We start from the raw sequence: 25,513 nt of genomic DNA on the forward strand, positions 1-25,513 counted from the left end.
TCTTCGACCACCTACATGAGGGCGAGCGATCAAGACAAACCTTTAAGATTTGTTAACAATACTGTGTAATTCATGAATATTCTTCCACAAATATTTGTAACCTCAGCAGGTGTCCTACTGTCCGGCGTGACGTACATCATTCCAGACACATACAGTGACGTTCAGCAGTGGGAATTCCCTTTGTTTGGCCTAAAAATCTTCTAATTGCTTCTTGTGTTGGCACATAACAGTAGACAGATAGTATTTAGTATGCAGTGTGCTGCTTTTTGGCAGTTCTGGACTGCTAGAGTTTAATTATGGAGTTGGTGAGTTGCAGTAGGGCAGAAAAAGGAGCCACAGACACACAGTAGAGATACAGAACACGTTGCTGTTTTTATTTGAGCCTTGACTGGCAGTAATACTGAAAAACGTCAACTTAGAACAGATGGTGGTAACCCACGGCTTGCTTTTTTTCCATAAGAGTACAGTAACTCTTGCTTTTATTGTGGCATGAATAACATCAATAAAAGAAAGAAATATACAACTTATATTACACTGTGTTATGAACAAAATATAAATCTATAACTCTATACGCTATATTTACATAATTATCTTTCTCGATTTTCAAGTTGAGATGGTAAGATAAGTTTCTAAGTACTTTTTGTTTGATGTCATTTAACATTGTTTTGAGCTCCACACATGACTTTGATTGTCTTATCAATTATTGTTCATAATACAGGCCATCATCATCAGAGTATATGTTCTAAAGACCATGAGGTTACCATGCCGACAGATAATTAGTTGACAGAAGTGACCTTGTATGTTAAACGAGCCAGTCCTTCCTCCAGCATACGTGTCCCTATCAATTGTTATGATTGTGGGAATTACTAAATGTGAAAGCATGGTCACATCAGATGGTGGCTATTCTGTGATTGTGACTTTCGTTATCAGACAAGGTGTGATTGTGATGTCACTACTGTGAGCTTGATTGACAGAGGGAGACAGTGTGGAGCTAAAACAATTCTGGAGATAAAACATCTAATATGGCCATTCAGTGGAGCGTCACTGGAATCAGACAGTTTGATCAATTCAGAAAGTTCATGTCTTATGATTAAAAGGAATTGTTTACCAGCCGCTATCTTTCAAAACCCGTTTCACTTTTTTTCTTCTGTGAAGCACAGAAGATGTTTAGCAGAATGTCCACGCTGCTCTTTTGCACATAATGAAAGCGAATGGTGACCATAGTGCTCAAGCAAGATTTTCAGTGAATAACGACTTACATTTCAGTCTGTTTCCCTCACAAAGCTATCATATGGCTTCAGAGGACTTAGGAATATAGCACAGCTGTATGGATCTCTTTTATGATGCTTTTTTTTTTTCTTTTCAGAGGCCCTGGTCCCCATCCACTCTTATGGTTGGAAACAGAGCAGCTCGGATCATCTGCTAAATGTCTCCATTGGTGTTCTACAGAAGAAAGTAAGTCATATAGGTTTTGTCAGTTTAATTTTTGGGGTGAACTATCCTTTTAAGGTTTAGGTGTTGTGTACTATAACTGTACTCTAATTTGACACAATAGGTAAACCAATGCATTCGTCTAAACCAGTGATGTTCCAACGAAACGTAAGAGAGAGGATGACAGATATCAGTAAACAAGATCCACGCTCTTTCTGTTCAATAACAATTGGGGTATAATATAGCTGTTTTCTTTATCTTCAGTAAAAGAAAAGGAGAATTAACACAGATAGGAAACTTCACATTATACATAAACCATTACAAATAAAAATATGATGTTCTTCTTATGTTTGTCTCCGAGTGTCCAGAGTCCTAGTGCTTTAAGAAATGTGTTTGGAGTTCATGAACGATGCACGGAGGAGAAAAAGAAAATGAAAAAAAGAGAAATGTCTCTTTTCCTTCATATCAGCAGTTCACCGTGACCACTTTCTCAGAGATATACCAGCATCAGAACAGGATTAATTCAACAAAAAAAACAAGAAAAAAACCCCCCCAGAATATTGAACATAATAATTAGATCTAAATACCTACCCAGCTAAATATAATGCTTTATCAAGCGCAGTTTCCATACGATCATAAAAAAAAAATCCAACTGGAGGAAAATAATAAATTATACTGTACATAACTTACTAAACTTAGGAAATGCTGCCTATTCTTATAATTATTGTTAATAATATTATTACACTAGAGGCAGTTTTAATAAAAATAAAATACAGTATTTGCAAATACAAACTAAAACATTAACATGCAGAGTCTGAAACGGCTCCTCCCAACCTCGACAGCAGAGTGACGTTGACATGGAGGCAAAACACAAATACAAACAACAGACGGGACAGGACCTCATCGAACCGAATAAACTAGACAAAGACGAACACGCAAAATGCGTTTGGTCATCACTTTGCTAGTGCTACAGGCGTCAGAGTACCTTTTATCATCAGAACAAATCTAACATTTATCGTCAGAAAAAAATCTCAAGTAGGCCAGAAAATTCAAATATGTTTTTAGTTATATGTGTGCATTCTGAATATATAATTTGATATGTGTTTTGAGTGGACGGCCTTTGTGTAGATGTAAAGAGGAAAAAAAAAACATATTAATGGCTGGAGTCTGGCTGCTGTTCACCTAACAGCTTGTGTGTCTCTCTCATCCAGCTGCCCCGCTTATGCCCACACCAGGCCAGAGGGAGGCTGGCAGAGTAGTTACAGTTAGGGCAGCCGTCAATCAAACGCCGTCGCCGTGCCAACAGCAGCCAGACAGGTGCAGTAAGATGGGAGTGGGTCAGCAAGAGCCACACAGAGAGCGGATGACTGATGGCACGTCTCAGAGACTCCTCTGCGCTGATAAACCAAGTGATAGATGGAAAAAAGTGCGGGAAATAAAGAAGAGAGAGAGACAGAACACAAACCCCTGCGGAGGAGTAGAGATGTGAGATATATTAAGGGGCACTGATTGAAACGCACACTCGTGCTTGTCTTGTACGGAGATCCCTGGTTTCTCTCAGAGCTGTCCTTTGAAAACAGAGTGCTGAGCACTGGGGCTTGTGGGAACTCTATTCTCCTCCTTCAATACGCCATTCAAGCACAGACTCTTCTCTAGAGAGCTTTTTTCTCCGCGCCTCCTCTTTTCAGAATGAGGTGCAATGTTCCCTGCACCCAGCGATGACAAAAACAGGTTGTTCAGGGAGACAATGAGAATGACGGGAAAAAAATTAAAGGATGAAAAAAGGACAAATTAAGAAAAAAACAAACAAATGATCAGATGAAAAAGATGCATAAAAGGAATGATAAATGCAGTGTTATTATTAAAAATGTTTGGCTTGCTTTTGCACGGATCTGGCTGTTAGCATGAATCGTACGTATTGAATATTAATGTTTTTTTTCTTTCGTAAATGTTCACATGACCAGCACATCAACCGTCTACATGAAATTAAAATTAACTTAAAGCCTAGCAAAAGGCGCATTCTTCCACACACTCAAACATAAAGAAATATGCACGCATACAATAATTCTGCTTGAGGCGTCGCTCTCCACGATAACCATCGCCATGCCAGCTGTTCACCAAACACAAAGTTTGTGCTATCTCGTAAAGTTGGTCTCGACACCTGAGAGAGACGTCAACATCCAAAGCTCCCACAGAAGAGGAGGAGAAAGGAACAGTAAAAGCGTGTCAAGAGGAAAAGATGTGAGGAAGGAGGGATTGTCTGTCATCCAGCGGTGTCCGAACTCCTGAGTGAAGGGACGCGAATCTTCCCTTCCATCCTTTCGTCCAACAGAAAAGACATCTTTGAGTGAGAGGACATGAGCGTGAAGATGATAGAAAGAGATTCAGCTAATAGCACACTGAAGAGAAAAAAAAATAGGAAATGTTTGTCGTTTTACTCCTGTTAGGTGCTTTAGGGTGAAGAGGAAAATAAACGTCTTTTTTCTCTTATTAAAACTGTAGCACAAAAACAACAAAATCACATTCACAAGCCACTTGTTGGCACTGTGTACCTGAGTGAGAATTTTATAGAACCAAGAAAAAAGCTGTTTAAAAGTGTCTCTTTAGAAACAAACAGGTCCACCGTTTTAAAGTGTCTATGACTGGTCCTTAGTAATAAATGTCTCAATAACAAACCGGTTAAGGGTCATTTTTCCTATGCCGTCGTAGATTATTCGTGATTTAATGTGAACTTGCCGTGGTACGTTCGCTCAGCGGGAGTCAAGGCAAGTGTTACACTTCCTTTACAAGAATCTCCTTTTGATGTAACAGTCACTTTGATTGACAGGTCCTGTGCTTTGCTGTGGATATTGGGCTTGGCTCTGGAGGAGTCCTGATTGGACGGTGTATGGGGGCAGAATGAAGTTTGCTTGCGTGAGATGCCAGGTGACTGGTGAGATGGCTGTGATTGGCAGGTTTACTGAGTGATGTGATTCTCGCTGTCACTGCCATAGTCCCCGTCGTCATCTTCGAAGTCGAAGTCATCGTAGGCGTCACCATTGCCGTCGTCCATTCGGAGCTCCCCCTTCTTCACACGAGGCTCCTCCCCTTTGCGTGTGAGGTAAGACGGCTGGCTGGTGGGTGGGACTGGTTCGGGGCTACTAGACATGCTCGAGTGCTCAGAGGGCATCTGTGGAGAGGGCATTCCTGCCATAGAGAGCGCGCCTGAGTACACAACGCCCGCTGGGGACAAGGGCAACTGGGCCTGCTGCCTGTTGTACAACAAACATGCAATCTGTTAGCAGAGCCTGGGTGAAAACATTCATCAGATTGTTGTTTCCTAAAAGTGTACACTTTACAAACAGGCAACATGGGATGCTAGTCAAATGATTGGTACTATAACATGTTACTTGAATACAACTTTGTGTTAAAAATGCTGAAAGTCAACCTGAAATGGCATTCATAACCCATTTTACTTACATAATGTGACATATTACTGAGTGAAACTGGATATTTAACAAAAAATGTGGGGTGGGTTCTTGATTTTGTCTATTGGGAACTAGATAGTGAAAAAGGGAAGGGTTGAAAAATTAGCGGGCTTCTTGATGTCACAGGGCATCTGTGGAGAGGGCATTCCTGCCATAGAGAGCGCGCCTGAGTACACAACGCCCGCTGGGGACAAGGGCAACTGGGCCTGCTGCCTGTAGTACAACAAACACACAATCTGTTAGCAGGGCCTGGGAGAAAACATTCTTCAGATTGGTATTTCCTAAAAATGTACCCTTTACAAACAGGCAGCTTAGGTTGCTAGTCAATGATTAATTCTATACATATTACTTGGATACAACTTTGTGTTAAAAATGCTAGCAAAACTGAGAGTCAACCTGAAATGGCATTCATAACCATAATTCTACTTATATAATGTGACATATAACTGAGTGAAACTGGATATTTAACAAAAAAAAAATGTTGGGTGGGATCTTCATCTTATCTATTGGGAACTAGATAGTGAAGGGTTGAAAAATTAGAGGGCTTGTTGATGTCGCCCAAAAGGAGAGCTGTTACAAAGGTGGAGCGAATTATTCCTTTGGAATAATGTGCATTGTTCATGAATGCACTGATTGATCTTTCAGAGTAAGAAAATGAATGTGTATTACAAATTCAACAGGGTCAATTTTATGTCGACTTTAAAATAGGGATGCGCCGATCCGATATTCATATCGGGTATCGGCTCCGATAGTGCCATTTTTCTCGGATCGGGTATCGGTCAGAGAGGGCCGATCCAAATCCGAGATTTTTTATTTTTTTTCCCCGATTGTGCGAATTATTCTGTGTTACTTCTGAAACCATACGATAGCTTAATGTGAGCTACATATGAATATTTAAGTCCTTACATTAAAGTTCACACAAACTCTTTTCTCCGCTGTGGCTGTCAGTCATTCGTTCAGCCTTTAAACCCTGGTCGCGTTCGGTTACAGCAATCAGCTCGGTAAAGCTCTCTCCAAGATCATTCTGTGTTCCCATTATACTTGATTTGTAAATACATGTCTATGATTTTGCAAAAAGGACTTTATCTTCTTGCCGGAGTTTAATGTTGTTTTGTAACTTGCTACTGGGTGTCTGTGAGAACAAAACACGGGCGAAGAAGAGACTATAAATTGTTTTTAACGTGCACAGTAACTGAAATTTAAAACTGTTAAAAGAAAGGCTCAATAACTGTTGCACAGATATAATACACTACGCATCAATTTCTCTTCCCTTTGTGCTTTGCAGTTTTTAACAAGAAGCGCTTACAATGTGCGCATCCGGTGTCCAGAATGATGCGCTTGAAGCAACATGGTGTCACAGCCTGACGCCGTGTTGCTTCAAGCGCATCATTCTGAAATTCTACATTTATTTAAATGGGGGAAAAAAACTTCACTGGTATCGTATCGGTATCGGCCAATACCGAACCCTAGGTATCGGTATCGGAGGCGAAAAAGGCGGATCGGAGCATCCCTACTTTAAAAGAATACATTACTGGAAGGTGTTATGTAACGAAACTTACCCTACGGTGAAGTACTGGCGCATTTCCTGTCTGCGGTTGCGCATGATGGCCTTATATTCACCAATGCGCAATTTCTTTCCATCCACTAGGCAGGTGCGTTTGGGCCGTGGTTTGTATTTGTAGTCTGGGTATTTCTCTAGGTGTTGCTTACTAAGACGGGCCTGTTCTTCATAGTATGGCTGCTTTTCCAGGTTGGTCATGGCCTTCCAACGAGAACCTGCAGGAACAACAAGGTGTTAGAGAACAAACACACACCTCATGCATGCACACTTGTGATTCAGACAGAATGACATGGGTTAGCCGCTACAGCCATAAACATTTAGGAAAACGCGGCAGATCGGGGTCAGATGAACTCAAATCCAGACTAATTATACAGAGCTTCTTTAAGACAGATTAGATGACTAATCATTCAGGCAACCCAGTGACTATTCGATTTTTAAAATATGCAATTTTGCACATCTCTAATACACTCTCGCTTTTAACTGCCTATCGTTAGCCTCAGAATTGGCACTTTGCACTAAGAGAGGGTTTTTGTTTGGTCTAATGAGTACCTTTGAGTGGAGCTGATGTCAAACAGAGAAGAATAGAGTGTGCTCTCTGCCCTCCAAAACACACACACACACTGGTGACATTTAACATTATTCCAGGTGACAGTGGGTTAAGTGGGCCACTAACACACTCCATCTAATTATCAGAGCTCAACAGGCATACCTGTGGCCTGTGTCTCTTATTTCTCATTAACCGAGATGTGTGAACACATACACAAATGTGTACACACACCACGGTCCCAGAAACTCCAGCAAATGTGTGTTCAGGGTGTTATGTGTGTGTATATGTGAGTCTGTGTTGAATTTACACAGTCCTACTGTATGTTTAATGGGAAAAAGCTGTCACCACTGGCCCTGACATGCACCCAGCACTGGAAAGGGGAAACTCCTTCTGTTAACAATTGAGCGAGCGGGGCCTTATTAAAACCAGATTTTCCAGCGTTATAAAACGCTTAGGAGCTCTTTAAAATGTCAAACACAATCCCAGAGGTCTGGAGAAAATGTCAGACAGACTGGAGAGCTGGTTTAATGCATAATGAATTATATCATCATTGTTGGAGTCGGCCCTCTAGAGCGATTCATTAGGCAGTGGTTACACAATGCAGTGCGGGAGAGGGCTGTGTGTGTGTGTGTGTGTTGGAGAGGAAGAACGGAGGGGATTCTCTGTGGCTGGCTGCATAGTTCTTCCCGAAGTAGCCAGTCTTTAAGCCCCCCCCCCAATATTTAATGTCCCCAGAAATCTCAGCCATTTAGGGAATACAGTGTGTGGCGAATCAAAGCTGGATGGAATATAAATCTATCAAAAGCCTTGAGTCAAAAACTGCAGATGGAAACAAGAGACGAAGCTAGTAACCCTGAAGTGGTTAAATAAGTGGTTGGAGAGATTTACTAGTGCTGTCTCTGACTATTCTCTCTCTCTCACCGAGGATCTTGCTGATGTTTGAGTTATGCATGTCAGGGAAGGCCTGAAGGATCTTCCTCCTCTCGTCTTTAGCCCAGACCATAAATGCGTTCATGGGCCGCTTGATGTGCGGTTCGCTGCTGCCACGCCCTCGAGAGTCTCGGAAGATCCGTGAGTCTGACACACTCGGGCTTCCTGGAGAAGGAAAGGCAGGGAGTCACTGTTATTGTGGGGATAAACATACTCATGTGTACAGTACACATAAAATAAGATGGAAATGTAGGGTTGGATGTAATGTTATCCACTGAGAATCCATTGGATCATGAAAAATGGAATGGAGCAAGATTAAAAGCGAGTTGACAGTCGAAATTCATATCCAAAAAAAAAAAAAAGGTGGGTGACCATGAAAAGAAGAATAGAATGAATATTATAGGGAAGTAAATCGGGTCTATGCCATGGTCATTTCACGTTAACCTTAATGTTTCTTAAAGGGTTAGTTCACCCAAAAATGAAAATTAGCCCATAAATTACTCACCCTCAAGTCATCCTAGGTGTATATGACTTTCTTCTTTCAGACGAATCCAGTCGGAAGGCGCTTTTTATTTAACTTCTTTTGGAGGGATACATGCAACACCCGCTGAGTGGAATTAAACAGCTTGAAAGATCAAAGACAATTTTTAATACAACTCCAACTGGATTCGTCTGAAAGAAGAAAGTCATATACACCTAGGATGACTTGAGGGTGAGTAATTTATGGGCTAATTTTCATTTTTGGGTGAACTAACCCTTTAAAGTCTACTAAAATATTTTCTTCCATATTATGACATACATCCAAGTAAAACAGATTATCATAGAACAAACATAGAAAAAATATTTAACAAAAAATTAGGACAGGGTCCTGGTTTAATCCAAGAAAAGGAGTATTTATGGAGTCGAATTTGTTTTTTAATGAAAATTTACGAGGTAAAAAAAATAAAAAATAAAACATGTGCATGGATGAGTTGTTCACAATAAGATTAATAAAAAGAAAATGTACATTTTTATTTCATGCGACTTTAAACTGAACTTTTTGATTATACAAAAAAAAAATTTGAGAGAGGAATTTATGATGGGCCGTAAAAGAGTATCTTACCATCTGAATCGCCACTGATGCCAAAGTCCATCATTGTGTGAGTGAACTTGCTCTCTTCAGACTGTTTTAACTGCTGGCTCAGGCTTTCAAGAGTGGCTTTATCCTGTACACACATAACATACAACCAATCCAGTTAAATTCATAATCGACAAATCAACAGATTCATTACTATAAACACCAATGAACTGACAAATCAAGTGCATAGAAAAAAAAATAAAATGAATGAAAATGTGAATTAATGTTTATCCATCAAAAACGAGTAGCCTGGATGCCACCTGCAATCTATTTAGACTTATTCTTTCGCTCTTTTACTCACTCGATCTCTGTCTCTCTCGCTTGGCCTTAAGGTCAGTGCATTAGAGAGCGCGAGCGCTCCAGAGATGAGAGCGGGGCTGGACTGCACAGCCTCCTGGGTATTTATTACACCCAATAAAAAGAGATTTACTATGCATTTACATGGCTAATGTAGCTGGGCTGCATATTTCAACACAACACCCCTGCTCTCTCTAAACATGCACACCCTCCGTCACCCCCCCCCGGAGCCGCATCTGGGGCTTAATTAGTCAATTAGACTCCATCCTGAATCCACGCTACGTTTTGAATGTTGAGGATTTAAATCTATGTCTGTTAGCTTTGAAGCCATCTATTTCTTACTGTACTTCTAAAAGTTCCAAAAAAAATCATCAACAGAAATGCACATTTAAAAATTAGTCTCTTCTAAGAAAATGGAAAAAAATACACGATTCATCCTGCATTACAGATATTTGTCCAATCAGATTCTCTCTGATTATTATTATTATGCATCACCCCTCACCCCCTTGCTAAGCCTAGTAAGAAGCAAATTATGGGTCATAGCTGTGATGTAACAAAACCCTATTTTTTGTATTAAAGTCATTATTAAGTAGTAAGTATTAAGTCATTTAATGTATTAAAACTTCCTGGTTCAACCTGTAAAATGTCAAATACAGAAAAGAAAATTCATCCACTTTTTGTAAGACAGAAATCGTTGAAAACACACTCTCTTCTCTTCAGGTGTGTGTTGCCCTTATATTTACTGCAACTGATCTGACCTTTTTTTCAGCATTCGAATGTGTGGCCTTAATCAAAAATAACCCCTCGTGTGCACAAGTGCAGTGCGGAGGGCGGTGTGTGTAAGGGTGTAAAGCTGTGGTCAGGGTAAAGTGCAGCTGATCTGTGGTAAATCATAATAAGAATAGAGTGCCTGGGAGGAGCCATAGAGGGATGATCAGGTTTGATAATGTGACAACATGAAAACTTAGGCTTTATACACAAGAAGGTCTGTAATGTCTGGCAAAAGTTATCCGTTAACGCTCCTATTCATCTTAATTGCAAGTATATTTGGTACTTTTAGGAGCCCTCAAAAACAAACCGTCACTGCTAAAACATCTACTTGCACAAATTATATTTTGTCAGAATACATAGCTAATTTTGAATGGGCGTTAATTGAGAAAGATGCTTTAAAGCAGGTGTAGTTACAACATGTACCAGCAGAGGCTAACTGGGCCATGCTAACCAGCTAAACTTTGTTTGGATTGATGAGTGCCTGGGAGATTATTCCTAATGCACCTTCATTAACCTAGTAGCAATCAGCACAGCCACTAAGCCTGGTCGAGAGAATAAGAAAAAAAAAAAACACCCAACATGCGTGTGTCTAAACTGAAGCAGAGATCAACGCACCACCCATAAACATGCTTATATTAAGCATTTACCTACTGTGTATTCGCAGATGTTGATATGAATTTACACACAAAGGTTTATGAAATAAACCAAATCTCTGTGCGGCAGAGAAGATCAGGAAGCAAGGACACCTGTGTATATACAAGCGTGTGTATATCTTCCTTTGCTGATGTGCACACGCACGCCATTAGAGATGGACGAGGCAAAACTGTCCATAATTTAATGCTTGTTTACTGACATACTCGGCTTTTTAAAGCATTTGTATGCAAATTCCTTGGAAAGTGAGTGTGCGTTTCCTGTGCTGTGGCTCGTGGACCAGCTGACTCCAGTGTGTTTAGCAAACAAGCCCAATTTAGCTGCACAGCCGAGGAGTCACTCCAGTCATTTCACATTAGCATCAGCTACGCCATTGAAATTAGCGTCCCGCTCACTGCGCCCTGCCTGCCCTCAGCCTGCCTCCCAGACACGACTATCGTGTACAACAAAAGAGCTTTCAGATCTTAGTCACCTCCACTGCTCCTCTTCACAAGAACAGCTTTGGGAAATCGCTTTGTTCAGAGATAAACACATTCTGTTGTAATTAACGCTTCTGTTTGTGTTGTTTTGCCTGTTTTAAACTTCATTGGGGATGAGCAGGATGGGATCTGCAGACTTTTTTCCTTCACAAATTGAAAACGAGAGAGTCTGTAAATGCAAGACCAGAGTTAATCGAACCTTCTCTGATCGACCGTTGTTGAGGCTCAGGCTGTTGACTGCCGCTACTTTGGCGTCCAGAACCTGCTGTTCTCTCTTTAGCTGCTCCTTCATCTGTCGGGCCTCCTGGAAAGCTTTGGTCACGGCCTCGTGGTCGTTCAGGTAGCCGCCGGAGGTGATGGACGACAGCAGGTCTGAAAGCATGACAGGTATGAGTGAGACAGAGCACAGGCATAAGACAACATACAGGTAAAGCATAAAGATGTCTTTGTCAAGCAGTCATTTTCAAATGGTTCTTGCATTTACCAAATTGCCAATTTCCATTCCCCGTTAGCAATTTTGCACATAGTTGGGCATAAGAATTTCATGGTAATATAAATGTCAGTGTTTGATTTTGAACACATTTCTGTTTAATATCTGTACAAGGAACAATTTTGGCACTTGCCATTTGAATTAAAACTAGTCAAAACTCACTGACATAAAGTGTATTTAAATTCAATATATGGACTTAAAGTGAAGCCACCCAATACTAAAACACTGCTGGCTCTCCAGACGTCACACATTAGAACTGAGGCCACCTACCATACGCACACTGACCATTTGACTACCACCTCTGTGACTTAGCTTGGCCAGATCTTAATATTCACTCATAGGAAAGAGATTTTTAAGAGATTTTTTTCCTTAAAGGGGTCATATGATGCTGCTAAAAAGAACATTATTTTGTGTATTGAAAACTGGTTGGCGATCAGTGGTTTAGTAGCCTAATGTCTGTAAATATAATATGATGATGTGGAAAAGCTGAACATAAAATCAGAATTTTTATTTAATGCAGAAAATGTCAACAGATTCCTGTAGCTGACACACATACTCAGACACAAGCTCTGTTCCTTGCTGTCTACAGCCTACATAATCAACAACAATGTTCTACATAGGAAGCAACTAAGTTAAATAGAGTTGGATGTTAGCATGTTGGTAAACAAATTCTGCAAAACTCTAAAAAGAAAAAAAAATCAGACTGGGTAAAATAATGCTTTAATTACACTAAACTATTAAAAAATTATTTAAACTTTTTAATATTGCTTGAAAAGCTTACTTGTAATCAACATTTATCTCGCTTTGTCTAATGTATTGAGTTATTTTTTCTTTGTTCTTGTCGCAATGCATTTTGTGATTGCATTTTTCAAAGGTCCGAAACTTTCGGGGGCGGGACTTGGGTGCTGAGCATGCTGATTGGTTGAGTTCACGCAGCATTGTATTTCAACCACCATATTCACATAATTAAAAAAAATATATTACTGTTATTGTGTCATGAAATGTAGTTTTAAAAGTATTTCAGGCGAGAATGTAGTTGTTTAAAACTCAAATCTGTGGTTTATTTATAAAGACAGCGCCTGTTTGAAAATGTGCTACGCTGATTTCGGAGACGTGAGCTCCACGCGATCAGCGGACGCTCAGTGCTCATGTTTCCCGACGAGAGCAGCCTAGCCTCGGCTAGTCCTTCTGACATTTGCCGCTGACTCTGATGTCTCTCTAGTGGTTAAACATAAGATAATTTGTTTTGGGTAAATCTAACAGGTAATCTTTAGTCTTTATTCTATTATTCTATTAATCTATTAATATGTTAAAATGAAAATTAAAAGAGTCAATACTGTTTGATATAATATTTCATTTCATTGTAATGCATGTACGTTCCCTGAACTACATTTCTCCGGCTATTAATATGTTTAAATGAAATGAAAAAAAAAAAGCAGCGGTGTTTGATATGATATTTCATCTTAGGAAAAATGCAGTAGCCAAGGCGAGCTGACTGCCATTATCAAATACGCTGCTAATTTCAGAATTACCGGACTTGCGTCGTCCCGTCCGCGGGAGTTCACACTCGAACTTGCGAAGTCCGAGCTACCGAGGACCAAGTCCGAAATTTGCGTACTTGGTATTGAGAAACGCGCGCAGACCTACGTCACCAGACAATTTGCCTAATCTTCTCGGTACTTTAGACCGCAATGGAAACGCAGACAGCAACAGGTCTGGGAGAAAAAAAGTTCCTGGGACAAATTGTTCCAGGTAATTTCGGTGAAAAAGCGGGTAATGAAGGAGGCTGTATAATTAAGGTGCCTACCTTTGGAGATAGCCTTTGCTTTAAAATGTTGCATCTGTTGGCAGCTTACTAGGTTTTGGAACAGAGCAATACTCTCACACAACTAAAAGATAAGAGATCCAGTTGAAAACTGGTGATGCTGACGCCTGATGAAAATCTCCCAAATCTGCATTTTTACACTGAGAGATTTGTTAAAATGTGCAATTTGTCTTATATCCCAGATATATAAATGCAGTGTCTCTCTCTTTCTCTCTGTCTACTATTCTCTGGGCTTTTATTCAGACCAAAGCTCATGGAAATCTTAAAAGAAAAAAAAAGAGAGAGAGGAGATTACTTATATCAAAGCCATAAGCGGCCTAATTTGGCCCATTCCGCAAAATCTGCCTCTTGAGCATATCAAAGATATTTCCAACCATTCCAACCATCTTTTCATGGCTATTATTTGTATTATTATCAGCAGCTTAACCGCCCAAGCCGTTAGCCGCATCTGTTGGCTAGTGTATGTGTGTGGTGCAGCATTATCTTTGCCAGGATAGATCTAACAAAGACCTATGCTAGATTATGAGTCTTTATCTGCCCTAATCCGGTCACTAATGCTGGATAGGATGGATTAAATGTTTTCATTTGAAATGACAGAGTAGGGAACTCTTTTAAAAGTCATATCTCAGGAATCTGCTAAAGTGGCCACAGGTCACAGGGTGAGTGGGAGCCAGCACACTCCCTGACAGTCGATTTAATAGGGGGTAAAAAAATGTCTGGAGTGTTAATTGAGAGCACTGACCCCACTAAAGAGAGATGGTTATTAGATTGTCTTGACTTGTTTAATGAAGAGATGAATATCAGCTTAATAACAAAAAACATAAACAGTATATCGCACTTAACATTACAGTGACCTGAAGAGTGAAACTTTCTTTTTGGCTTCTGAGGAAAAGCAAAGGAGAGTGATGGCCGTAGAGGACACAGTCCTTGACAGCCCCTGTTGTGTTTTTGTGGTGACAGTGACACAAAAAGAAAGGGACGCATGGGGTCGGGCATGCTGGAAAGTCTCAGGACAGATGTCACTTTGCAAGGTCAAACAGATCAGTGAGGTGGAGAACAAGGATGATGGAAAGATGAGGAAATTGCACAAAAAGGGCGTGCAAAGGGATCTGTCAAGTTGAAATATAAATATACATCCAGATAAACACATACACCTACAAACAGAATGTTAAGTGGGGCTCTGAATACATCTTTGATATCACAATACTTCCTGACCCCTTAAAGATGTGCACCAGATGGAATAATCATGGGACATACGGCACTCTCAAATTTAAAGAACCATTCACTGCGTCATGTTCCAAAGGATTCCAGTGAAAACTTTACTTCCTAATCCATTTTTCAGAACAAAAAACATCTGGGCGGCAAATCCACTAATCTGCTATTAAATCCCAGGATTTGTTGAAAAACACTGCGATTACAGGGAAGAAGTCTGAAATGGCTAACTGTTGTGATGAGGGGAAGCAAGGGGATGGGGAGAATATTGCTTTATTGTGTTATTAATGTATGTTGTTTGTGCTGTGGGTGGTAACAGAGTTGTGTAAGAGGCTTGTCTAATCTCTGAGCCTGTCAGGAAGGCTTGTGTTGCTCTATTCAGCACCTCTAAACAACAGAAATAAACGCCGCTAAACCTTCCCATCCGCTGTCTCGCTCTTTTTCACTTCCAAACACAGCTGCTTAACAAGCTCTCCCCCACCATTTAGACTAATAAATGTTTGACAATGTGCCCTTCAGGCAAAATTAAATTCTACAAACCTAAAAATGTAACATCAATTACCATCTCATACAAGAGTCTGTGCAAGCAGAAAAACATATCCAGGGAGTAGGAAATGCTCTTGAGAGATACATTCAGGGCAATATGTAATAACATTAAGCAGGTTATGCTGCGATTTGTGTGTGTTTATTGAATTGCAATGAACTGTGGAGGTGTGGGTACCTATGGAGCTGAGTCTGGATGGCGGTCCTCCAATGCTGGAGGGGGCGCTGTGCTTCAGGGACCCGTGGCCCAGCTTCAGGGCAGGGACCTGTGGGGAAGCGGGGGAGGTGGGTGACTTGCTCTCGGATGCCTTAGGCTTGGACGACAGATTCAAGGGCTGAGCGCCCTCGTCCTGCAAAACAGCAACACGTTTGGCCTGGTGTGATTTTTCTCCTCAGAGACTTGGGACCCAATCAATTTTCCGAGCAAGGGTCAAATCAGCTGACCGCACGCTGAAATGTAGGTTTTCAGCAGATGCAGCCAGGCCACAAGAAAAGGTAAGAGTAATTGTGGTTGCGCAGGCCAGTTGAAAAACTTGCCAAAATTGGATTGATGTTGCGCAGTGCCATGGCACAATAAACATGCAGCACACCCATGCTCAATCAAACAAGAGAACAGGGACAAAGCGAGCATACCATGTAAAGAAACATGCTTAAGTGAGAAGATTCACACTTTTACCAAACATGTTGCGCACTGATAAGAAAAAAACATACAAGCATACAAACAAACACAGAATGGCCAAGCATTCCATAAATATAAGCACAAATAATTATTTTATGCACACATTCCAGCTTCAAATGTTCACAGATGTCAATTTACATAATAAAAAACAACAACACTGCCTGTCTGCCTCCAGGTTATCAGTGGTGGACATCTATTCATACGTGCAAATGACTAGTACCCAGATATCAACCCTGCTGACATTGTAATCACATCAGAGAAGGCACCATAGAGCCAATTAGATCTCATAACGACAGATGCTGCCCCATGCACATCATTAGAACATTGCATTGAAGGCTTAAACCTGTCTTAATTGCCATCAAGACCTTTCTGTCTTCACTATTGTTCTTAACAGCTTCACAGATCCTTAATGAAACCACATCAGAAGCATGTGGGCACACAGGCAAGACCTCCAGGTTCTAATGACCTCACCAGCCCTCGCTCAAGCCACAGCTGTCAATCAACCTCGCCTGGCAGAGTGAGTCTCAGGTCACTATCATGCTCCCACTGTGGTGAGATCTTATATGTGCTAAAATGAGGAGTGTGGCATCTGTACCGACACCTGTTTCTAGAGCCTTTCCGTCTGTCATGAATGGCCAGAAACACAAAAGCATTTGCAGCAGCCATAGAGGACAACTACCTCTCACAGAACTGTCTCTCCTCGTCTTGCGTCTGCAGTAGTGCGAGCAGACATTCGCTCTCTTTCAGAGGCAGTAGGCAGCATGCTAGGTTTTGGAACAGAGCTTCTGAGGTCTGGAGAGCTTGATTAAGACCTTTCCCTCACTGCTTGTGCTGTGATGGGCCATAACAGGATTGTCCTTCATTAGCGCTGTTCTCAATGGAAAGGGAACCAGTGGGATGTGGACTCCATCGTAAGGGAGACACACAAAAGACCCTTCTCAATGAGAACACTAAGACGAGATTGAGGAGAATACTGTATCATGACCCATATTGTGTCGGGTGTAAACTGAATAAAACTGAATATTTATGACAGATAATGCCTGCCTCCCACCCCGATGGTGGATTGTTCTTCGAGAAGCAAATCCTTGGGTGGGATGTTAGCCAAAGAGAATGAAGCTGGTGAAGGGAGAACTAATGAAGACTGGCAAAGCCATGTGAGAGAAGGAAAGCTAGCTTTAAGATCGGTCATACACATTTTACAGGAGGAGACAACTCAAATACAAAATTAATAAGCTTAAATCTCATATAAAATGACATATGTCACTTAGAAATCCAAAAACAAACAAAAAAACACCTAGAAATTAACAATAACATTGTATCAATACTGGAAGTAACAGCTTGAAGGTGTTTACACCGGAAGTGTCAAAGGTCAGAATGTTAACCAACCATACAATCTAGCTGTGTATATATATATATATATATATATATATATATATATATATCACAAGAGTACTGTTTTTACTGTTTTTTTGTTTAAATAAATTATATATATATATATATATAGCAATTTCAAGAGACATCCTAAAGCCAACTGTGGCAGCACTGAGCCTGAGTGAAGGAATGAGGGTGTGAGGGTCTGGATGTGTGATCCCTTGAGTAGGTCACAGAGTGAAAACTGTGATATAGTGACTGTGATGCACCTGTGTTGTGAGGCTTCCCCCCGGGGTAAAGCACTTAAGCTTTGTATGCCTCAGTCCAACCAGCTGTCTGACACATGGCACACGTCTTAAAATGAGAGATTGGCAACTACCCCAGGGCAGCAACCCTGAAATATACATGCTTGCCCTTTCATGATGGCAAAAGCTTGCAGACGCAGAGAGAACAAGAGAGTCGTGATTGAGGAAATAATTGGAGAGTGAAACAGGAAGTAGAGAAAGAAAAATGGAGGACTCTGACTCCACTTACTTGACGGAATATTAGAGACAATATATTTAAGGAAAAGGTCATTTTCTCATGGCTCAGTAGCTGTGGAGGTCTAGCAGGTGCAGGCGGCACTGCCAATTATCTGTATTATCCCTATCCCTCTTCTTTCTCTCCATTTATTTGGTCATGTGACAACAAAGGACCAAATATTTGAGGAAACCAGCTTTCATTAGCCTTTGACACAGTGAGCTGCATGGGGCCAGACCCAATCGATGGGGATTGCCAAAGCTTTGCACTGAGATTGACGGATGGAAAGGTCTGTTCTCTTCCCTATCCAAACAAGCATCGGGCTCAGCTGTGGCTCAAGGCCGGAGAGGGAGCGGGCAACAGGCCTTCACACATGTTTATCCAGCCTTGGCCACCCCACGGTCCAGCTATTGTACTGCTGAGCGGGACAGAATGGGCTTGCAGGGGTGTCCGGGCGTCTAGAATGACCAGCCCAGCAGGAGGGAAGAGAGGACAGACAGGCTGCTTTTATTTCTGCTCTGCCTGATATTCATGGAGCTTTATTCCGCTCAGATAGCTCCGGCCTCCTGCTGCCATGCTGGCCGGAGGGAAAGATACCTGCTCAGAGACTTATACGCAATCGGAAAAAGCACAACACAGCGGTGGTAGCTAGACTTCAGGTTTGAGGACCAAGGACCTTCAGAAGCTGCCATAACAAAGCACATGAAATGGAACAATGCAATGAGGCACTGAGTATTGAGGGCATAGTGCCAGCTTGCGCAAGTTATGGGTAATCAACCAAAAAAAACCAGTGCATACAAAGACTATTAGCTATGGATGGTAAATGTACGCAGTTGTTCAAGCCTAATACGCATCCACAAACACATACCTTGGGCTTTGGTGGCGGGGTGCTTCTGTTTTTCTCGCTCTGGCCGCTGGTGGGCGAGTGTGTTCCGGTTGCCAGGTTGGCCTGAGGCACTGTGCTGTGTTTGGCCCCTGGAGACACCTGCATGGCAGCTAGCTGAGCTGCATACAACTGCTGCTCAGAGACAGAGAGATAGAAAGAGGAAAAAAAGAGAGGACAGACAGAGGGAGAAGGGACAGAAGAGTGGATGAAGAAGAGGGAAAGGTCCATCAATAAATGAATACATAGAATGCACAAACAAACAAAAAGGGAAAAAAAGGCAAAAAAGCTGGTTTGGCCATTAGTGGAGAGGGCTGATGGTTGTTTATGTGTGAGGGGACAGAGCTGTCACTTTATGTTCCACCATCCAGCCTCAAGGGGCTACGCTAACAGCTAGCAGACGCCTGAGTGAGACATGTCCCCGCCAAGGTGCATCCAGGGAAAAAACACACTCACCGTAAGGGTCATATTCACTAAGGAAAGAAAAGACTGTAAAAAGTGCCTCTCAAGGTGAAAAACTGGTGAATGTGTTAACGTAAAGAGAGAAGTTGTGAAGCTCTTAGCCACTGGGAGTGGAAACAAACGCCAGACCCCCCGTTGATTCTTTTACTCGTTTAAGAACGCACACCAGGACAGGAGGACTCATGAGAAAGCACTCTTAAAACTCGAAAACATATCTGCCAGCATTATTCAATGAAATAAAGCATACTGCCATTTGACAGAATAAACAAACATTTTGCTACTTTCTTTTCCTGTTGTTTAAAATGTAGTCATTATTGACCAATATATTGGCTGATCTTTTGATTAATAGTTTCATCAGTACAAAATCATATTAGCTTCATCAACAGATAATGAACATTTTGAAAATAAAATACTAAAAATAAATAAAAAAAATTATTGTCATGCATATTTATATGTACATATCAATATTCTATTGGCTTATCAGGTCTTTAGATATTGATATCTGCATTACCCCTCAAACAAACATGTATTACTCAACCTCAAGCAATAACATAACCCAACTGTTAAACATGGAGCTCAGTGATGTGCTCCTCAACAATGTATTTGTGGACCAGAGCACATGTTTCTACGGTAACAGGCAGACAGTACAGTGGCTGGACATCACGCAAAATATATTCCCGAAGCTGTTTGTACAATTCTTGCAATAAGTGAGTTTGTGCTGCTTTCATGTGCAATTTTGTGGACTTTGAGGAAAGCTAAGAATGAAGAGAGAGAGGGGCTTTTATTGTATTTGTGGGAAAAGATGAGGAACCAAATCTGTGTTTACAGTAGCAGCAGAGACGGGCTGTTTTTTAAATTGTATTTTTTTCTCTTTAAGGTTTGGAAGCGAGTGGCTGTTTGTGAGTAAAACTTCCGTCCTTCTGTTCGTCTCTGGCTGCCAGCCACCAACAGGAAACAAAGACTGGTTTATGCAAATGTCCATGGCAGTTCTTTCTCTCTCTCAACCTCGACAGCACATTCTCCACAATCTTCTGTCGGCTGTATCTGCTAGAATTAAATATTTCTATCAGATGAGAACACAGAGATTAACACACCATCATGCTTAGAGACATATCTCCATACAGAACATCTCTATCCACTCACACTGGCTTTTATCTGCCTAAATTTGCACCTCAGAGAGCTAATAAAGTTAATAAGTACAGATTTTTTTCTTCAAAAACAGGACACTGCTATATTAACTGTATGCCTAAAAGTAGGGGTACATTGATATATAAAAAATCTCTGATATATATATTGTTATATTTATGTATGGCCAATATTTTTTTTTGTCTACAGTAAGTAAAACTAGATGTCTACAATAATATTAGACATTAACATAAGTAATTAAAATAACATTTTAGAAACCTTGCATAGAAACAATATGCTGTTTAAACTGAAGAATTATACACTGCTGGAATATTAGATTCTGACTGGTCAACAGCAACATTTCATGGTCAAATATTCATATAAAATTTATTCCACTGTTAAACTTTATAATCGGATTTTGTCCTACAAAATTGATTTCATTTATCTCTTGTATCACTCTTTTAACATCAAAAATAATTTCAGCTCAAATCTATACTTCGTTATGTTAAGTAATGAGTTAGCCACTGTACAGTCAGTCGGTTATTACTTATATTTCGGTTATTTCCTTACTCTGGTTGCACAGTCATACACTACCTCAACACACACACACACACACACACACACACACATTTTTCTGGGCTTTCTGATCATGAGGTGACCTCAGTTGTAAGTTGTAGTCTGTGCAGGGGAGCAGGACATGAAATAAAGCTCTTGTAGGTCATTTCTGTTCAATTACTCCCACCAAGGCCCCTGGTTGTGTGTGTGTGCCTGAGCGTGACATACGGCCCCTGTCGGAGTGTGCTCTGCCTATGTGTGTGCGTGAGAGGGGGAGATGCTCCGTGTCCAGTCCACTGCATCAGACTGCTTTATTTTCTCTCTGAATTGAGTTCTATTACAGGGCCAGCTCTTGTCAGTCACAACTACTAGACCAACACACACATACACTGCACTTCCAACGGGCTGCCACTGAACACGCTCAAAGCACTGCCACCCCGTCGTCAGCGTGAGCAAACAGGAAGTGACAGCACAATGCCCCTCAAGTGCCCACGGGCTCACGTATGCACACGCAGCGAGAATGGGGGATGAATGGGTGGCTGGTCTCAAAAGTGGGGATGTAACAGAGGAATTTAAATGTCAGCCTTGCGCAAAAACACACACACAGAGGTGCTGAATGGGGGAGGGTGTATCTGTGAGGGATTTGATAGGACTCTTGACTCCTTCAGTCAAGCTGCGTCCTTTTGAACTCTTAAAGCTTCTCCCCTTGCTTCTCTCACTCTCTCTCTTTGCTAATCCTCACAGAGGAGTCTTAGGCCAGCTCTAATTCTCCAACTAGAACTCTGTGTGTGTGTGTGTGTGTGTGTGTTTAAAGGTGACAAAGGTAAGAAAACACACCGTCAACACAAAGGGAGGACGCACAAGAAAGATCACAATGGCAACACCAGTCTGTTATGCAGCACTTGATTTCAGGCCTGTCCGATCTAGCAGGTCAAATGTGATGGCACTAAGTAATGTGTGTGTGTTTGTACGTGTGTATATGCAGGGTGACGGGAGGAGATAGATTGGCATTTGGGCTTTAACTCGTAAGGCTGATTGGAGAGTATTAGTGTTGGTGACACATGTTTTAACAAAGCCACCACCCCATCCTCGCTAAGCCCCTGTCCCCTCCCTGAGCGCAGAAAGACGGGCTTGCTGTCAGCGCTATCCGTCGGAGTGGATCTGCGTGTCTTTATGTGGCTGAGCAGACATCGCTCGCTCTCCAGTAATCCCCTGCTTTACTCAGATTATGAGCTTCTTTTCCCATCTTGCTTTGTTGTCAAAATGGAAGCAGTTCGGAGTGATCCTCTAAGCTATTGTCGTTTTGGTCACCGCTGGCTATTGTGCGTCTATGCTTTTTTCTTTGTTGTCGTCAATTCTTCCTATTCTTGTCATTATTTTTTTTTGTGTGCTAAATTAAACACTGGCTGTTGAGTTCTGTGCCGTTTTGATTAGTGCGCCAGGCAGGATGAACTTTGACATGAGTTGCGTCTGACTGAAGCTGCTGCCAAGAAATCACCCTCCCTAAGTGTCAATTAGTGCTAAAGCTAGTGCTTACAAAAATCCAAAAGCCAAATTAAAATCTATTGTGAGGTAGGATAATTTTTCTCTTTTCTGCTTGATTATTTTTTCGGATTGTCAAGGAACAGTACTCAGTCCAGGTTTTAGGTCTGCTTGTGGGAAGCTTTGAGTCAAAATACCATTCCCATTGTCATTGATACACTGGGAATGTTTTGTAACATCAACAGGATCAATCCAACCATACTATCTATTAACAGTGTCACTTACCTCATCGAGCTCGGACAATGCCACCAGATTGCTATCTGAAAGGAATTCACGGTGCTTATCACTGTGAATACACATGCAGCCTTCCAAGTGTCCGTCAAAAAAATTAATCGCTGGGGGTTTGAACTACAAATGGAAATACATGTACTATTTCTTACGACTGATAAAAGGCATTAAATACAGTCTCCCCTCTTGCTTTCTCTCTCTCTTTCTCCTGTGTGCTGCAGTAATCCAGTGCAATATGGTCTAACATCTGCCTCTACATATGATGGCTGACCTCCTCCATTGACCCAGTTTATACCTCTTCAGTACTCTTTTCTCATCTCTCTCTCTTTCTCTATTCCCACATTTTCAACACAGTCATTGTCCCTGCTTTTCAAGACAATCCCTCAGCCTATATGTGTGGTTTTGGTGGGTTGCGCAGGTTAATTTAGCTGGTTATAGAATATTAGGTCAGTGTGAACTGTGGCCGCAGTTGTGAAAAGTGTTTTTGTGGCCAGGTTTAAAGACCGCTGCAGTGACTAATGGCAAACACTTTAAAGATAGCGACCCCTGGTGCAATGACTGCCTCTAGCTCAGACGCACACACTTAAAGGTCTTGTTTAATGCCCAGTGTGTAGGTGAGCAGTCTCACACAGATGTGACTCTGTCCATTTGGCGATTGCAGGTGTGTGTGTTGAAACATATAACCTAAAGATAATTTCTCTAAACACTTTGGACATGCACACTACATAGAATGCAAGAGGCAAATTGCAATGTGTTAAAATTAAGTACAATACAGTTGAGAGGACAGAAAGTGCATTGAGAAGAGGGGTAAGGAATTGCAAGCCAGATTTGTACCCACATTGAAAGTGTGAGCACATCGGGTTGAATGCGAAAGCCAGTAAACAGTGACTTGTGGAGTGACCAAAGCAAATATTTTGGCCTCTCATCGAATTGGGAGGTCTGAAGATGAGACGCGCAGACACGCCAATTGTCCCAGAGGAAATCCAACGTGCTTCTGTCTGAAACATCTGTATTTAGTTTAGCCTTAGTAAATAATTTTCTTTGTGATAAAGCCGTAATCTCTCTCTCTGTGAGTGTGTGTGTTGCAAGAGAGATTTGAGGATGGAATGAGAGAACAGTGGCATTGGATGTTGTTTCTTTTTTTCCCAGTTGTTTTTCTGGTGAAATCCAATTGCGCCTGACAAAGCTGTTCAATCAGGGATTTTTTGAATCTTAACATGAAGGAACATATGGATACAAGCTCTGAAGCAGATCAAATCAGACGGGACAAGATTCTCGCAGTAAGCCAGTCATACGGAGCACAGCGGGGTGAGTGCACAGATAGCGAGGGCTGAAAAAAACAAACAGAAAAAATATCCTGTTTTATTACCTGTTATCCAGAGGGCACCTGGGAATACCACCTGTTCCGGTGCAAGCGCGTATGTGTGAGAGCCATTTATACCTCTTACATATGTTTAATCTGTGATACAGATGTGCAGGTGTGTATCTTTGCATGTGTACGTATGTGCAATGCCCTTTTAAAATTCACTCTAATGTGCATCTATTTTGGCTAATGGTGGGAGGGTGAGTTTGGCCTCTTAGCCAGGCTCTTTAATGCCTGAGGGAGGTAACAGAGAGGAAGGGCTGGCCCCAAACCCTGTCGGCCCCCAGGTTAATGAATCTCAAACACCTGGTGACAAGGGGTTCAATGCAGCACGTCCATCCTGGGCCAAAGTGAATCGTTATACAATATTCTCACACAAACACAGTATCGTAGCAGATGTGCACCTCTATTCCCCCTCATCTGGGTGATTTATGCTCTTCACCCCTCTCTTCTCCTCCTGCCAAAGAGCAAACTAGGGAGGAAGAGAATAAAGGACAGACGTGGAGATGCATGTTTACTGCGTTTTCCATTTCAGAGCAGCACAGTGAGGCTGCATTAGGGTTTGACTCTATTCAGACTGCCCATAATATCTTTTTATGTTTGCTTTCTGTTCAGTGTCCCTCTGTGCTCTGTCCCCCTTAAAAACAGTTTCTATGGTACCCTTCACTCCACAGTGAACAATATCAGCACCCCAGAGCCAGCAGTGCGGCATTCTCTTTCTGGGCTCCGGCCCCTCACAAAGGCCCATTTCTATGGCAACTTGCAGTTGGCATGAGGGAAATAGTTGAGGAGAACAGTGGGCATTGTTGTTCTCTATCGGGATCACAAAACAAAAAAAGGGGGGAAAAAAACGAGGGAAGAAAAAGAGATTTTGTTTGAAAGGTTGGGAAAAACGCACACAGAGTTGCCACAGCAAAAGGAAACAGACAGGAACATGCAGAAATAAACAAAACCACAAGATGGACGTTACCTGTAGCTGAAGAGGGCCGAGGCCAGGCGTCGCCGCAGCAGCGGCTGCCATAGTCGTAGGGATTAGTTGTAAAGGGTAAGGGTCACCTGAGGAAGAGATCATTATAGGTATGTCAGTATCTTTAGATTTTTTTTTACACATCACCCATCCCTTTCATCTCCTCACACTTATGCACAGGGTCTGGGCCCCATCCCCCTCTCCTCTCCTTCAATGGAGCGACAGATTCACTGCTTTCTCTTCTGTCGGTAAAGACCTCCATTGTGAAGTCTCCCCCTCCATTCTAATGAAAGGCTGATTGTGTGGCTGCAGCTCTAATACCCTGAGCACAATAGCAGTTGAAGGCTAAGGCATGATAAGGAGAGGATGGTAATTAACGAGGTAACGTCAGCGCCCCGTCTCCTCGGGCCATGCACAAGAGCCTCTGCATTGGAGAGATGAATCAGAACATGAGGAGTGAATAGCGAGAGTTATTAGCGTCCACCTGCTGATATGGGC

The 25,513-nt window shown here is 41.7% G+C and overlaps 1 protein-coding gene across 1 annotated transcript in view; it reads right to left on the minus strand.

Moving 5' to 3' along the window:
- Positions 1-446: 446 nt before the first annotated feature.
- The window catches only part of LOC107744909 (transcription factor SOX-5-like), a 76,829-nt gene continuing 51,762 nt past the window's right edge, over positions 447-25,513 (minus strand). Inside the window, exons 8-15 of the mRNA XM_016558737.1 lie at positions 25,019-25,104; positions 18,759-18,908; positions 15,500-15,671; positions 11,451-11,623; positions 9,039-9,141; positions 7,928-8,101; positions 6,458-6,674; positions 447-4,682 (exon numbers count right to left, since the gene is read on the minus strand). Of these exons, the coding sequence (XP_016414223.1) occupies positions 4,388-4,682; positions 6,458-6,674; positions 7,928-8,101; positions 9,039-9,141; positions 11,451-11,623; positions 15,500-15,671; positions 18,759-18,908; positions 25,019-25,104 (1,370 nt within the window). The 3' untranslated portion in view covers positions 447-4,387. The remainder of the gene's footprint in view (positions 4,683-6,457; positions 6,675-7,927; positions 8,102-9,038; positions 9,142-11,450; positions 11,624-15,499; positions 15,672-18,758; positions 18,909-25,018; positions 25,105-25,513) is intronic.

The sequence above is a fragment of the Sinocyclocheilus rhinocerous genome, unplaced genomic scaffold (assembly GCF_001515625.1).
Source record: "Sinocyclocheilus rhinocerous isolate Xijiao unplaced genomic scaffold, SAMN03320098_v1.1 scaffold258, whole genome shotgun sequence".
Classification (NCBI taxonomy): domain Eukaryota; kingdom Metazoa; phylum Chordata; class Actinopteri; order Cypriniformes; family Cyprinidae; genus Sinocyclocheilus; species Sinocyclocheilus rhinocerous.